General features: G+C 35.3%; 2 protein-coding genes across 3 annotated transcripts in view; both read left to right on the forward strand.

Annotated features, from left to right (window-relative positions):
* The window catches only part of LOC307007800 (zinc-binding protein A33-like), a 365,074-nt gene that overhangs the window by 78,390 nt on the left and 268,906 nt on the right, over nucleotides 1-17,778 (forward strand). The gene's annotated exons all lie outside the window — the stretch shown is intronic.
* Nucleotides 1-17,778, forward strand: part of uvssa (UV-stimulated scaffold protein A) — a 62,080-nt gene that overhangs the window by 6,367 nt on the left and 37,935 nt on the right. For both annotated transcript variants that reach the window (XM_079630399.1, XM_079630400.1), the window contains exons 5-7: nucleotides 2,186-2,512; nucleotides 2,628-2,737; nucleotides 4,706-4,834. In XM_079630399.1, the coding sequence (XP_079486525.1) occupies nucleotides 2,186-2,512; nucleotides 2,628-2,737; nucleotides 4,706-4,834 (566 nt within the window). The remainder of the gene's footprint in view (nucleotides 1-2,185; nucleotides 2,513-2,627; nucleotides 2,738-4,705; nucleotides 4,835-17,778) is intronic.

The raw sequence follows: 17,778 nt of genomic DNA on the forward strand, positions 1-17,778 counted from the left end.
AGTGCACATCTTCAGTGATGTTGCTGTGATAAGTGTGTGAACAGTGTGGCACTGAGGACATGCAGTTCTCCTGATAACACGGCACAGGTTTTGTCCCAGTCTATGGAAAACAAGACAATCCGTCTGTCTACAGATGAGTACTTAAACATGAAAATAAATTAATAAAATGTTTAATTGATAAATGTTAAAATGATATTTAAACTGTGTGCATGTAAACCTTTAAACTCCATTACCTCTATTCCCGTATGTCTACGGTTGCAAAAGCGTGATACATTTTTTTTACTGCATATGTTAAGCTTTCACAGCTCCACCAAGAATCAATATTAATAAATATCAATATTGTTAAGCAAATAATTAGTATGATGGTTAAACATCGAGCGACAGTTTCCAGGACATGCTGTAAAATAAATGAACTATATCCTGGAAAAGTAAAAAAAAAATGAAAGAAATCTGCTAAATATTTACCTTAATAAATCAATAATTTCAATTCATATCTTCTTGACTACAAAGGCCTTGCCTCAAGTAGTTAATGACTTGCTTTGAAAAGTAAGAGGTTGGTGAAATTTAATATACAGTCACTTATTATTAAAACATTGTGATTTTTCAAAACGCTAACACTTTTCCCAATTGCCTGTAGTGTTCTCTCTATTAGTGCTTTAAAGTGATGTATTTATGTGTACCCTAATAAAAAAAGATTACATATTTTGTACTACGATATTTAATAACAAATTTGTACTCCTCTGAGACAATTGCTTTAATTATGTTAATACCCAGGAAACTTTTTTTAATCAAGTTAATCCAATTTTAATTTTAGATTTTTTTTCTTTTTTAGGAAAATTGGGTCCTAATTAGTTTATCTTTTAAATAATTAAGTATGGAAATATATAAATAAATAACACATATTTTAAGTATGGTTTTCACCATGAAAATAGCCAAAGAAGCTGGCATGGCATAAAAAACAACAACAAACTATATTTAATATCTGTGCCAAATTGCCAATAACTGTACAGTGAACTGTGGGTATCTTGTGTGTGCATGATCTAAATAAATGTTCCTATGGTATTTAATGTTAAATTATTTTCACAAATTATACTTTATTTTTTATAAAACATATGAATACACAATGCAGGTTTAGGACATTGGACCGGCTATGATGACTGTTTTGTGGCTATGTATGGCACAGCCATTACATATTTAAAACCGTAATATACTAAACTATATATCATTTGAAAGCTTACAATCTCTAGTTTACATATTTGGTGATTTTCAAAATAAATTACAGAGGAGCCGTAATTTATCAATTTGCAACAAGAATATGTTCATACTCCTAAGGTGTGTTCAGACCTTTATTTTGAAATAGTGATGAACATGAAAAATCACGAAAGAATGGTTGAAACCTCAGTTTGTTTTCATGCCAACAGTTCAAAAGATAGCATCCGTTCAATTATTTTAGAAAAAAAGGTCTGAAAATGTTTTGAATATAAAGAAGAAGAAAAAAATTCACCATTTGTGATGTGGCAGCGAGCTATAATGCACTATAATGTTTCTAAGAGGTTGAATTCATTTCAAAATCTGCCAAACTTCCAATACTACTTCTGAATAGGAAGTCTACTTCATAATTTGTATGAAAATTGTAGAAATAATGGTTCAGATCACTCAAACAACATATGGAAATGGAGGCGCCCTTATATGTGCAGTAATGTCCACTAGTGGAGAAGTGTGGTACTGCGCCCAAACTACATCTCACTGAACGCTTATCAACCTACAATTTAAAACACAACTTGTTCAGATTTTTGGCTTTGATTTTTTTTGTTTTTTGTTGCATTTTTAGAGTCCATCAGGTTTTGAAAATATATATTTTATATAAAATATGAATAATAAAACTTTTAACATTGTACATTCTCATCAACTCAAACTTCTATCACTTTTTTCTGTTTAACTTTCTTAATTTATTTCTTCTTTAAAACAAGACCAATCTTACATCTATATTCCAAAGCATTCTTGAATTACAACCATTTAAGTTTTATTTACATGCATTTTCATTTTTAAGGGGTTAAAAGAGGAGTAATAGTGATGCTTGTCTTACTTATGTTTTGACACCTGGTTAAAAAACTGTTGGTTAAAGATGAGAAAACGGTGTGCGTTCCCAAGCTAAAGTGCTTGTTTTGCTGTCTCTTTCATTAAGAAATGACGACTGGGATTGAGGAAACCTTGACTGAGATGAACAACTGCATAAAACTGCTTGCAACCGACGACTTAAACCTGTTCAACGAGGAAGCAGAAGTTGCTAACAGCTCTTCGGGAGCCGAGGACAGATCTGACCGGCCCTGCGGCAGTAAAGACCTGAGCAATGAGCAGAACGGGAAGATGTCGGAGAAGAGGAGCGATGAAGGGCAAGCAGACGAGTCCAGTGACGAGAGTGACACGGGGGACGTTCCTGATGTGAATGTGTTTCTCCGCAGCACTGGCTTAATGTCTTACAAATATCAGCTGGAGCTCGATGTGTGCACAGGTGCGTCTGACTGATGGCGTTCACAGCCGCTCTGATGATATGTATCCTCCATCATGTCATAGCGTGCCATGGAAGTGCAGTTCTCATTGGGAGATTTTGTGAATCATGTCCGCAGATTTACAAGTGAGAGAGACGGAAGAGAACGAGGCGTTGGTAAACACAGTGCGGGATCTTCATAGACTCGTCACAACCAGACACCTGCCTCTGGTGCAGTCCTGGGTCCAGGTAAACCCTCCGCCCGCTTACAGGAGTCATTCTTCCCCAAATTAACAATATGTCACTGTTTATTCAGAAGGAGATGCTTAGCAGGATGTTCAAGTTCAGGATGTTTTGTTGCATTTTTAATCCAATTTAGTATTAGATTACATTTTTCAATTTTATCCAATTTTCCCAAAACATTTTAAAGTGCCCTAAAGTGTCTGACCAATCAGAGCAGAGTAGACCAATCACAGCAGACTGGGCCATCTGACCAATCAGAGCAGAGTAGACCAATCACAACAGACTGGGCCATCTGACCAATCAGAGCAGAGTAGACCAATCACAACAGACTGGGCCATCTGACCAATCAGAGCAGAGTAGACCAATCACAGCAGACTGGGCCATCTGACCAATCAGAGCAGAGTAGATCAATCACAACAGACTGGGCCATCTGACCAATCAGAGCAGAGTAGACCAATCACAACAGACTGGGTCATCTGACCAATCAGAGCAGAGTAGACCAATCACAGCAGACTGGGTCATCTGACCAATCAGAGCAGAGTAGACCAATCACAGCAGACTGGGTCATCTGACCAATCAGAGCAGAGTAGACCAATCACAACAGACTGGATCATCTGACCCATCAGAGCAGAGTAGACCAATCACAGCAGACTGGGTCATCTGACCAATCAGAGCAGACCAATCACAACAGACTGGGTCATCTGACCAATCAGAGCAGAGTAGACCAATCACAGCAGACTGGGTCATCTGACCAATCAGAGCAGAGTAGACCAATCACAGCAGACTGGGCCATCTGACCAATCAGAGCAGAGTAGACCAATCACAACAGACTGGATCATCTGACCAATCAGGGCAGAGTAGACCAATCACAACAGACTGGGTCATCTGACCAATCAGAGCAGAGTAGACCAATAACAACAGACTGGGTAATCTGACCAATCAGAGCAGAGTAGACCAATCACAGCAGACTGGGCCATCTGACCAATCAGAGCAGAGCAGGCTCTCGGAAAGGCGGGGTTTAGACCGAATCCTTTATTAAACTGTGTCAGACTTTGTGAGAAGAGAGCTGATGCTGCAGTAGATGTTATGAGAAGATTAAACTGTGTTTTGACCTTGTATGCCAGTAAACCTGTTTGAGGAGACTCCAAAACTAAACTAGGAACTTAACAGGGAGACTTTAACTTTTGTCTGTCTCGGTTGAATACTGCACATTTTTGGCCAAGGACTAAATTCACGTCATCAGGTTGTTCCAGTAGTAGGTCACGAGGCTTATGAAGTACTGTGGTGTTTTCAGAGTAATTTTCAGGTAGACTGTCAGTCATCCGGTGGAAACGGGCTCTTCGGGAGAATGATCAAGCAGACACAGAGACAGTGAAGAACCATAACATCATCAAGTTTATGAAGGAAGAAGAGTCATATTTATACACAAGCAGAATCATCCACACTGTCCAGGCCATCCAATCACAGTGCTCAAAGATCAACCCCGACCATATATGGCGTATTAAGAGATACAATAACAAGAGAGGTCAGATGTTCAAATATCTGTGAGTCTTGAGTTCTTGTTTGCGTGCGCGTGTATAAGTGTGTCCAAGGCCTATAGTTCTGGTGTTGTCTAGCTGTGTTCATGATGTATACACATAAGATAATGAAAATAAGTTACACAAGAATATTCAAAAGTGGAGGCTGAGAAATAAGAAAATATGGTATACTGCAGAAATAGTAGTATGATATTATACAGTTACATTACAGAAAATATAAAAGGGTTTATATTGTTAAAGCTACACTGTGTAGGATTTTCTCCCATCTAGCGGTGACATTGTACATAACTACCAACTGAATATTACTTTCTTTTTTTGTTGTCGCGTTTTTTTCATATTGCTCTACAACCTTTGGATTTTTCTTTCATACATCTCCAAAATGTACTATTTACTTGAACAAAGTTGTTTATTGTGTGATTTGTAATGTGTGTTACAGGTCTTTACAAAAGTCGGCGTTGAGGAAGAACTGATGAGGAGGGCCACCGGGTTAAAGCGATCACTGGAGCTCGCCTTGAGCAAACATGAGGATCTGCATATAGACTACAAGCACAGAGAGAGAAGAGTGGTGAGATTGTTCTGCAGATTTGTTTTTTCAGGCCCAGACCTTTTTTTTGCACTGAATTTGAAGGAAAATCTGCCATTTTAACACTATTTACTGCATTAAGCAGTGCTGATAGTCCTGGACTTTCTCCCAGTATAACTGAACGCTTCCTGCATATCAATTTTGATCGCTACATTTTAAAGGGAATCTTTTATGCTTTTCCACTTTTTCAACTTTAGTTAGATCTGCAAGGTTACAAAAGCTCAAAGTCCACTCCAAAGAGAGATATTTTATTTAACAGAATCGCCTTTTCACAAACTACAACGAACGAACGGCTCGTTTGGACTTCAATGTGATATTTCCGAATCTTATGAAGTCACAATGTTCCTCATTTAAATAATCTCCGCCCACAGAATACGCGAAAAAAGGGGACGGGGCGTGGATGAGCCGCTTTTCCATTACCAGTACCAACTCGCCTCGCCTCGGCTCGGCTCGCTTTTCGCTCCGTTTTCCTTGGCAGATAGTACCTCCACAAGAGTACCTGGTCAAACAGCAAAACACCTTTAAATGGTGGAAAACATTGTATCTATAATGTATAAGAACAATACAAAAAACATACCATTCTGAGACGTCCTGTGAAATCCGTGCTTGTAAAGTGTGTGGTTGAAATCCGTTCAGCACGATCCTCTTGTTCGTTAACATTGTCAGGGTCTGAATCGGACTCGAAATGGTTTTGAAATTGACGCCATCTTCAATATTTACACGAGAGCAGAACTCGCAGGTTTCAAGGGCCGTGACATTTCCCAAACACACACTAACCGCTGCCAATCACAACACACCGGGCCAGCTAACCGATCACAACACATTTCGTATTTCGGAAGGAGGGGCTTCATCGAAAACGACGCATTCGGGACAGTCTGGGGAGAGAGGAGCTGTAATAATGTAGAATATGTGCAAAATGTGAGAAAAGTATGAAATTATATTCTAGTACACACCAAAAACAAAATCAAGACTTCGTAAAAGTGCATTTTAGGACCCCTTTACCTTTTAACCGCTACATCAAAGCCAGATGTGAATGTTTCTGGACCTATTTTGCTTTCTGTTGTGTAATGTTGCTGTTTGAGCACGACAAATCCCCTCCAGCAGTTCTTCTCTATATCACTGTCAGTGTTTCTGAACTCCTGAAGCGCCTCCACTGTAGTCTTGAGTTTCTCCCGGGAACGAACACGTCACAATATTCCTCATTATAATAATTAATGCGCAGAATAAAGGGGCGGGGCCTGGTTGAGTTAGTTAGTAGTGTGTTAAACTGGCGGTTATGGTAAGGGGCGGGACATTTCCCAAACACACTCGAAGCGCTCGACCAATCACAACACACTGATCCAGCCGACCAATCAGAGCACAGTGTGCTTTTCAGGAGGAGGGGCTTCATAGAGACAGGAAGTAAACTGAGCGTTACGGACAGACTGGGAAGAGAGGAGCCGCAACAATGGAGAATATGAGGAAAATAATCAACGTTCAAGCAGAAAACCTGTTCTAGTCGAGCCTGAAAACATCATAAGAGGCCATTATAGATCCTCTTTAAATCATCTTTGGTTTTTAACCGTATGTTTACACAACTTCAGCAATGTTAACTTATTATTATTATTATTATAAATGTTATATATAATAGAATACATTAATTTTTCAACAAGTTTATAACCTAATTTCATTTTTCCAAAATTAAAAATGGCAATGTGTTATTTGTCCATTTTACCATTGCTAAACTCATCAAACTCACAACTGACTGAGTGTGTTGTGTGTGTTGTAAGATGACATGCAGCACAACACACAGTAAAGCAGAAGCTAGTACAACCGTCCTGAACACAGCAACTGCACAATAATGCATTGTTCCCAGAGGAGGGCGCCCTTTCCTCACACATTACTGGACTTCTGTCTCAATACTTGGCTTGAGGAGGATAATGTTTGCGTGTCACAAGTGATCCATGTGCAGCACAACATGAGAAGAGTTGAGGATATTTGTGCAGTGTACATTTTTAGATTACAGTGTTTCTGGTATTTGGTGTAACATCTGTGCATGGACAGCATGAGCTTCGCTCCAGCGCGGCGGGGCACGGCTCCCGTGCTAATGGAGATTTGCTCAGTCTAGGGTGGAATGGGACACAGCGAGCAGTTAGAAGACACATCATTATGACACATGTTATCCGTTTTTAACTGGGCGAAAAGAACAGAGAAAGGAGGGGCGTGACATTGACAGAGCGCTCGACTGCATGCCAGAGAGGTTTATCACTCTCACTGAGGACTTTCAATGCTAAAAGTCAGTGCTTTGTGATAAAGAAACAGCTAAAAGGTCTTTATCATAATTAGTTTTTCCTTTTTACTCTTAAAAGCGTTCCATTACTTTATTCCCTGTATCATTGCTCTGACATGGGGCGAAAATTACCTTCAACTCCTTTAACTCCTGCCTGTCTGAGAAAGGTGTACAATTACTATTTATATTTTTTGGCGTTATCGAATGATAATGAGTTTCAGATTCAAAAAATATTCAAAAAATCTGTGTGAAAAAAACACTGTGTAAAAATGTATCTAATGCAGTGGCAGTCATACATTTGTGATCAAATACATTTTGGGTGAAACTGCAGTTCGGTTATAATCATATTAATTATGAGGTGTACTCGAATAAATGAAAGCCTTTTGGTTACTCATAATTAAACACAGTGCTGGGTAGAAGTGTTCATTTTGTCGGCTGGTTTAGTCCTGTGTCAAATGTACTTTTTAGTTTTCATCATATTTTGGTCAACCTTGTACTAGTTTTAGTCGACAAAATGTCTCAATTTAGTTTTAGTCTATGAAAACTTAAGCACAAATCAAGAGAATGTCAACCCTTTATTTTTCCTCATCTACACTGTAAAAAAATATTTTCATGATTTGTTATCACAACTTTTTATCAACTTCGATAACTAATGTGTGAAGATAACATACTATTTTGAGTTTCTGTTTATTAAACCATTCTTCTTCCTTGTATTAACTCAAATTTTGAATTACAACGAACTCAAAATTTTAAGGCAACAAGGTAACTTGCTTTTTTAAGTTAAACCAACATTTGTTTTATATTTTATATTTATTATAGGCTATATTTATCATATACTGGTGAAACAAGATATTAAAACAGTGAAAATCCAAATTACATTAATGTTTTTGTATCAAAACAGCAGCAAAAAAGACTTTGTATTGTCAAACAGAGGTTGCGTACTTATTAGTTTTCATCATATTTTGGTCAACCTTGTACTAGTTTTAGTCGACAAAATGTCTCAATTTAGTTTTAGTCTATGATAACTTGAGCACAATTCAAGAGAAAGTCAAGCCATACGCATGCTTTATTTTTCACTGTAAAAAAATATTTTCATGATTTGTTATCACAACTTTTTATCTTTTGTCAAATCAACTTTGATAACTAATGTGTGAAGATAATATTTGAGTTTCTGTTTATTAAACCATTCTTCTTCATTGTATTAACTCAAATTTTTAATTACAATGAACAAGGTAACTTGCTTTTTTAAGTTAAACCAACCATTTTTTTTTACAGTGTAGTTTCCTGATTTATTATAGGCTATAATAATCATATACTGGTGAAACAAGATATTAAAACAGTGAAATTCCAAATTACATGAATGTTTTTGTATCAAAACAACAGCAAAAAAGACTTTGTATTGTCAAACAGAGGTTGTGTAAGTGCATTTATTCAGCATCTATATATAAATATGAGTGTAATCATGTATCGGTTCGTCATGTAAGCAGCCATTTCAATTTGCAAGTTATGTAATAACTAATGTAATTAAACATTAAACACGGTGAAAACGCTTTTGGGTTACACTTTATTTTAAGGTGTCATTGTTTCAGTGTAATTATATATTTAAGTACTGAGTGATATTAAGCAACTACATGTACTTACTATAGGGTTAGGGTAGGACTAGAGTTTGGTAAAGGGGTTAGTTACATGTAATTATGCATAATCTACTGTTATTTCTATAGTAAGTACATGTAACAAGGACACTGTGAAATAAAGTGTTACCAAATTAGTCAAAACTGTATATTCCTGGGAGCAGAAGAAAAAAACTTAATTTTAAGTAAATTCCAGAGCAAAGAAAGGTTAATAACTGAAAACAATAACATGCTATATATATATAGCATGGAAATTAGCCAAAGGATGACATATTTACATTTGTGAAAATGTTCATTAATATGTATTGTCCCTTTTTGTTTTTCAAATAAATAAATAAATAATGTATATATACTAGGGCTGTAAACGATTAATCGTGATTAATCAAATCCAAAATAAAAAATCTGTGTATATTATTACATAATATATGTGTGTGTATTGTGTATTATTATTTTGTATATATAAATACACACACATGCATGTATATATTTGAGAAATGTTTGCATTGATATACTGCATATATATTTTTATATGATTTATATTATATATAAATAGAACTATTTTATATATATAAATAACACATTTTTCTTAAATATATACATGCATCTGTGTGTATTTATATATACAAAATAATTATAAACAATACACACACATATATTATGTAAACACAAACTTTTATTTTGGATTCGATTAATCGTTTACAGCCCTAATATATACAGTATATACGTACACACACACACACACACACACACACACACACACACACACACACACACACACACACACACACACACACACACACACACACACACACACACACACACACACACACACTCTATAGATATGCAGCAGTACGTGCTTTCAGGATGAGATATGACAGCAAACTTCATGAGTCTCACTCAGGCTGTCTGGAGCGCGTCCTCGTGACAAAGCGCATTCATTTGGTTCTTGTTCTTCGGTCAGCTAGCGCGCTAGTCCATACACCTGAGTTATTGGTTTGCTGTAATAATTTGCGAGACCTTCCCCGTAAGAGAGGAGATTAGCATATAAATAGCAGATGCACAGAGGACCATCACAGCTGAGTACATTTAATTTTTGGTTTATAAGATTGAATGGGTTTTTAAACGCATAGCTATCAAACTTGGCCAAAGACAAATGAAGTGTAGGGCTCAGTTGTCCGAGGCTGTGCCTCCTCTGCTCATTTTTTAAAAGGATAACAGACTTGCTTAAGGAGTGTGCCCGGCCGACGCTTCCCTGGGCACAAAGTAATTGAGATTGCTTACAGAGTTAATTAGACCGTACAAAATATATTGGAGGGCGCGAGGAGCACTTTAGCCCTGCTGGAATGTGTTTTTCCCAGTAAGTGGGGGACATTTAACCGGAAACTCATTATCTGCGCGGTCTCAGGGTAGAGGCCGCGGGATCGATAGGGTGCACTGTAGACCGCTCACTGCTGGACACGCGTTTAGTCTACGTTATCCTAATGTGTGCACGTCGTCTGGTGAGACCAGTCAGAGAGCATAGAGACAGTGCTATTAAATTACATATTTTATTGATATTTTGAATTATTTTTATATTTTCAATTTTTGTTAATGTTTAGTAAATAATTAGGGGCCAAGCACTGAAGGTACTGGTCTTCTTCTTCTTCTTCTACTTCTGCTATTGAGTCTATGGTAACCGAATGGTAAAAAGTTGTGAAATTTGGCACACAGATAGAGGACCATCTGAGCATTAGCCACAGCAATGTTGTAGTCTCTAACTCAATCCCTCTAGCGCCACCAACTGTCCAAAGTTGCTCTCACGTTTATGCTAATACCATCTGAACTATAAGGGCTGGAATCCAAATAATTTTGCTTTTTTATTTTCTATAAAAAAAAATTTTTTTTTTTTACTTTTCCTAAATGTTTCGTCTGATATTCACCAAAATTGGCTCAGATCATCTTCAGACCATGCTGGCAAAAAGTTATTAAACGCTTTTTGATAAACCCTTCCGTTCTCGAATAACGCGCAAATTAATTGCCAAATTGGATGCAAGGCTTTAGCGTATTGAGATGAGTCTTGGTGTATGTCATCACAAACCTGAGGCTACATTCAGCTTTTCAACACAGCGCCACCTACTGGTTACAAGATATGAAAAAAATATATAATTATAATTTCATAAAACTGGTCTCTTTTAATTGAGTGCAGCACACCGAGTCGAATGATCTCCAATTTTCCAATATCGGCCATTTTGAATGTTGTGGTATAATGCTGTCTTTTGGAAATGCATTATGGTTACGCAACTCGGTATGTGTCATCTGGACCATGCGCTGAAGGTGCTTACAGAATAACGCCACATTCTGGTCAAAATGTATAATGAAATTAAAAAAATGCGAATAGCTTTTGATTGATTTTGCCTATTTTAATGAAAGTGGTCTTGATAGATTCCTCGGGTCATTCCTCGGACAATGATACCAGTGAGATATTGCAAAATGCTGTCCCCCATTTTGAATTTCTTTGAAAACCTACTTTTTTCGAACTCCTGGACCGTTGTTCCAATTTTCACCAAAGTTGGCTCAGATTATCTTCAGACATCCTGGCAAAAAGTTATTAAAAGCTTTTTGATTTTTGATGTTATTTATATCAATAAAACTTGCTATAACTTGATAAAGCTGATTCTGAGGCTGTAACTCCGCAACCCTTTGCCATATGGACACCAAACTTCTCATTGTCTGCTCACACTGACCACACCATAATAATTTGATAACAGTGCCGCCTATTGGTCAAAAGTGATAAACAATTCATATTAGTAGTGATTGTATTTGTGATATTTCAGACATTTTGACTAAAATAATGTAAAAATGTCTTTAATTGTTGCAGTGAGTCTGATTCTTCCAGTTATGCTTGATTAAAGTAAATAAAATTAAGAAATATTTGGCAACTAGCTGAAATCAAATAAGTAATTTTAAAAAAAATACATTTTATGTTAATTCAGTTAGCATTATTTCAAGCAACATTGATATTTAATGGTTTTCATTTTCATTTTAGTTTTAGTTTACTATAATAACCCTGGTTGGAGGGACAATATCCCAGCATTTACATTTAAATAAATTGATCTTGTTGATTACACATTGTACCTATTATAGCATAGTAGAAAATATATTAACACAAAAAAAGCATAAAACATTACAAATGTTAATTCTGCAGTTTATACTAAAATATATTTCTTAGAAATTAATCCAGTCTATATTCTTTTAAATATGATTATTTGATAATTATTACATAATTAGTTTCTTTAGACCAGGAATGGCATGTTTCGAATCATTACACTGATATCGTTGTGTGAACTATACGAAATAATCAAACTCTCTAAATGTTGTGTATCATCCCTAGACACGTTCCTGGGCTTCTGTACCTGACTGTCAGGGGGTTATTTTCCCCGCACACAAATCCTGCTGGAGAATGAGAATGAGTGTTTTAAATGCAAAGGTAGTTTTCTTCAAATGTCAGCAAAAACACACTCGTTCTCAGTGTCCACACACACCCCGGTCCGAGAATTATAATACTGCCAACGCAAGGTTGACGGTGCTGATTTTATCTCAAAAGAATTAAAGTGATTTAAACATAACAGCCACAATTTCCATTGTGCAATGTACTTGAATCTATCAGGGAAGTAACGGCCCTGTGTTAAATAAAGCGCAGATGAGTAAACAGTGTGTTCCTCGTCCGCTGGCAGACGGCATAAAGCAGTCTCGGTGAGATTGAAATGATGTTTAGAGATTGTAATTAGCTGCAGGTTGCAGAAAGACTGATCAATGTTTCAATTTAAGGAGAATGCTACCTTCCTTTTTCTTTTTTTTAAAGCGGTGACAGACTTTCCCGTTCCTCTGTTTCCCTGTGGACTCTCTTAGCCGCGCTGTTTACATGCGTTAAATACCACACAAAACGTGGAAGCTACTAATTAAACTCTCAAGAATACCCCCACCCGTGAGGGAAATACAACCTTGTGTTTAAATGCAACTGTAAACCCGAGCGCTCAAAATAATGAATTGGTTTGAGTAGGACAAACTTAAATTAAACTAATTGGTTCAGTCAAATTAACTTGTATGAGTATTTAGCACTTTCTTTTTATTTTAAGTTCACAGAACTGATATATTTTAAGTAAACTGAACTGCTTTATGAAATTATTTCTTTAATTTAGACGAACTTAAGTTTCACTGAAATGGCTGGGATGCCTATTTCCCAGCATGCTTTGCCGATGGCACTCGAAAGGGAGAGCAAATGCTAAAATTAAGTGTAATATAATGGGTTTTTTTTGTACCAGACTAATGTTAAGTAGTAGATTTAGTAGTGATTAATGTTTTGTTATGCTAATTTAGAAGAATTTCTGTTAATGTTGGTTTTAGGAGAGTTATCATCATGGTGACGAGTGGCTGATCTTGATTTGAGAGCAAATAATATCTTTATATTGTTGCACTCATACAGCAAGTGCTTCTGTATAACATACTATTGCTAATATATTAGCAAATTAGCATGTTAGTGGATTATCTTGTTAAAGCTAGCTAAGTTTATACTAATAAAAGTGTTCACATTGAGATTACATGAAAGTTTGAAGTTAATTGTATGAATTACTCATACATTTTAATTGTTCTTAACTTGAAATGTTTAAGTACAAAATAAAATTCTGCTAGTTCTGCTTACTTAAAATTTCGAATTTCAGAACTTAAAAAATTTGATTGCCTTAAATGTTTTGAGTTCTGCCAACTTATCCGGGTTTATAGCACACACTGATCAGCCTGAGTCTGAAACATGTCCCGGTGAGACAGGATTAGGGCTGTCCGATAGGCATTCGGTTAATTTTTCCCAGTTTAACGCATTAAAATATTTATTACAATTAACCAGCATCTGTTTTCTCTATCATCCGAGTTACATTATATGATCACACTCTTCTTCATGCAAATGCTTCTTTTAAGCCTAATAAATGTTTTTAAATTTTTTTAGCTTTTATTAATTACATTGTAATGTTGAATGGCTATAATTAATGTTTAAAATTGGTGGTGGTGGTGCGGGTGGGGGTGGGGGGGGGTCATTTTCATGAGACATCAGCGCTGTATTAGTATCAGTGGCCTTCATTCATAAAAAAGATGCCATTAAACGTTTTTTATTATTATTATTATTTTAAATATGCTGTCTTTATGTTGTCTCTATTAATTTGGAGAATAACTGTGAAATTATTACATTAGATAAAAATGTTTATCTAATTTATCAGTGTTTTTAATTTCGATTAATCACAGAAAAAATTTGTGATTAATCTAGTTCATTTTATTTTATTGATTGACAGCACAAGACAGGATATTCACATACCGGTAATAAATGTACGCAGCAGGATATTGCATCTTAATACAAGATGAGAAATAATAATCTTGCACATCAAGGATAATTTTGATATCATGTTGACCTTAAAGTATCACTATTCATTGCATTACATATTTTAGATTGAGACTATACAGGGCTTGAACATCAGGGCCACAGACTGTGTGTGTGTGTGTGTGTGTGTGTGTGTGTGTGTGTGCGCGCGCGTGTGTGTGTGTGTGTGTGTGTGTGTGTGTGTGTGTGTGTGTGTGTGTGTGTGCGTGTGTGTGTGTGTGCACGTAATTGAGACCTCATGCAAAGACAGTTTATACCTCAATCTGCAATTGTCAACATATAGCCTGTCTGCAATAATGCAAAATAAAAGCAAAGCAAGCTGGAATCTTTAGTGCTTCATATCGAGCTCATCACGAGACAATTAGACAGAATAAATGGAAAAGGAGCGCTAGACTTTAAGCAGTGCCCTCGGAGAAGGAAGGGCACACAGATTATATAAACCGTTTTATTCCAACGACCCCCATATTTAAAAACTGGCATTCTGTTATGCATTGTAGCGCACGGGCCGCTTAAGCACCTTTTGAGTAAATTAAAAGGCATAAATTGTGTTTAGCACGGCTAATGCAGACGCCGCGGTGTCCACGGGCCCGCGAGTGTGAGCGAGGAGGGGAAATAGCCTTGAGTTGCTTTTCACCTTTCATAAATTCCAGGCTGGGGATTTCTGTACCTTAAAAAGAAAATCATTTGCAGCCGGGTGGCTCATTGCTATTCAGCGCAGATTGATGGTGGTCATTTAGCCGGCAGTGGAAGTTAAGTGCCGCTGTCACTCTCCAGGAGCATAATTGGGAGGTTCCTCAGGTCAGTGGCGGTGACAGTTTTCTCTTTTGATTAGTGTTAGAGTGATAACAAAACTTACAGCGCGAGTGATGGATGAGCGAGGGAAGACTCCAGACACATTCCTCTCCGCCACTTAAAGACACGCTGTGTGACTATAGAGCTATTCTTTTAATTACACTGATAACAATTATTCTGTGGGGAAGTAAATACTGCAGAAAAAACAATGTAATTTACATTAAAAAGTTAGTAATAAAAAAAAAAACGAAGTAAATTCTATACTAGTACTCAATTCAAGCGTGTAGAAATGAAAGCGTAAATATCACACGTTATAAAATTAAGTAAAATTACTCAACTTTTCTGATTCTGGTGATCCCATCATGCACTGGGCCTTGAATAATTAATGAGGTTGATTTCTCACTGTTCTCCAGCTGTATTTCCAGTTGTTAGGTTTAGTAACTCGCCATTTTGTGACATTTGGAGTTCATTTTTCTACTCAAAATGACACATTCAAACACAAAAACGATCAAATGTTACCGTCATTGTGTATTGTCTACCAAGTATTGAGGTATCTGCGTTCACAGACACACAACTTCTGACATGTAGATATGGTAACACACACTATATCTGTTGTATTAAATACTTAGATGTTTCTAAGTTAAGCATTCACTTTAAAAGTGTGGTTTAATTCAATGTTATATTGTCTGAGTCAAATGTATTGCAAAGGAAACTTCAGCTAAATAGATTTACTCAACCTTTTACTAGCTAAGTTAAAAGTACTTATTTTCTTTGTTACTTAAACTAAACGTAGTTAAGTAGAGTTTACTTAATTCCATATGTGAAATTTACTTAAAAAATATGCGTGTGAAATTTACTTAAAATATATGCGTGTGAAATTTACTTAAAAAATATGCGTGTGAAATTTACTTAAAAAATATGCGTGTGAAATTTACTTAAAAAATATGCGTGTGAAATTTACTTTAAAAATATGCGTGTGAAATTTACTTAAAAAATATGCGTGTGAAATTTACTTTAAAAATATTTGTGTGAAATGTACTTAAAATATATGCATGTGAAATTTACTTTAAAAATATTCGTGTGAAATTTACTTAAAATATATGCGTGTGAAATTTACTTAAAAAATATGCGTGTGAAATTTACTTTAAAAATATGCGTGTGAAATTTACTTAAAAAATATGCGTGTGAAATTTACTTTAAAAATATGCGTGTGAAATTTACTTAAAATATATGCGTGTGAAATTTACTTTAAAAATATTCGTGTGAAATTTACTTAAAATATATGCGTGTGAAATTTACTTAAAATATATGCGTGTGAAATTTACTTAAAATATATGCGTGTGAAATTTACTTTAAAAATATTCGTGTGAAATTTACTTAAAATATATGCGTGTGAAATTTACTTAAAATATATGCGTGTGAAATTTACTTAAAATATATGCGTGTGAAATTTACTTTAAAAATATGCGTGTGAAATTTACTTTAAAAATATGCGTGTGAAATTTACTTAAAATATATGCGTGTGAAATTTACTTAAAATATATGCGTGTGAAATTTACTTTAAAAATATTCGTGTGAAATTTACTTAAAATATATGCGTGTGAAATTTACTTTAAAAATATTCGTGTGAAATTTACTTAAAATATATGCGTGAGAAATTTACTTTAAAAATATGCGTGTGAAATTTACTTTAAAAATATGCGTGTGAAATTTACTTTAAAAATATGCGTGTGAAATTTACTTAAAATATATGCGTGAGAAATTTACTTTAAAAATATGCGTGTGAAATTTACTTTAAAAATATGCGTGTGAAATTTACTTAAAAAATATGCGTGTGAAATTTACTTAAAAAATATGCATGTGAAATTTACTTAAAAAATATGCATGTGAAATTTACTTACAATATATGCGTGAGAAATTTACTTTAAAAATATGCGTGTGAAATTTACTTAAAAAATATGCGTGTAAAAACTTGCCAAAGAAAAATGAAGTAAATTGTTTTCTAAGTCATCACTTCTCCTTCATTGAACACACTTCGAGTTAGTAACCCTAATATTGAACTGTCCGGCGTTGGGTGCACTCAGTGATAGGCCGTCCTCAAATATAGTGTTCATTGGGATGATTTTTGTGTTAAAAGAATCATAAAAATACCAGAGCTCATATAATGCTGTCATAAATATTTTACTCACTATTTAATTATTGCTTCTTACACTGTCAGTCAAAAGCTTGGAATCATTAAGAGTTTTTTAATGAAGAAAAAAAAAAAAAAAAAAAAAGGCTGTCATTCTCAAAAAGGCTGAATTTATTTGATCAAAAATACAGTAAAAATTGTGAAATATTATTACAATGTAAATCAGCATAAGTGTAATTTATTCCTGTGATCAAAGCATGATTACTCCAGTCTTCAGTGTCACATGATCTTTTGTAGCACTATAAATGTCTTTATGACTGTCACTTTAATCAATTTAATGTGTCCTTGTTGAATAAAAGTATTAATTTAATTTTTTTTAAAGATCTTACGTACTCCAAACATTTGAATGGTAGAATTTGCATACAAATATGAATCAGCACAACTGTTTTCAACATGGATAATATAGTAATAATGTTTCTTGAGCATCAGATCATCATATTACACTGGTTTCTGAAGATCATGTGACACTGAAGACTGGAGTAATGATGCTGGACATTCAGCTTTGATCACAGGAATAAATTACACTTTACTGTATATTCACATAGAAAACAGCGGGTTTACATTATAATAATATTTAATTTTTTTTACTGTATCTTTAATCAAATAAACGCAGCCTTGATGAGCACAAGAGACTTCTTT

The sequence above is a fragment of the Phoxinus phoxinus genome (assembly GCF_949152265.1).
Source record: "Phoxinus phoxinus genome assembly, chromosome: 12".
NCBI lineage: Eukaryota > Metazoa > Chordata > Actinopteri > Cypriniformes > Leuciscidae > Phoxinus > Phoxinus phoxinus.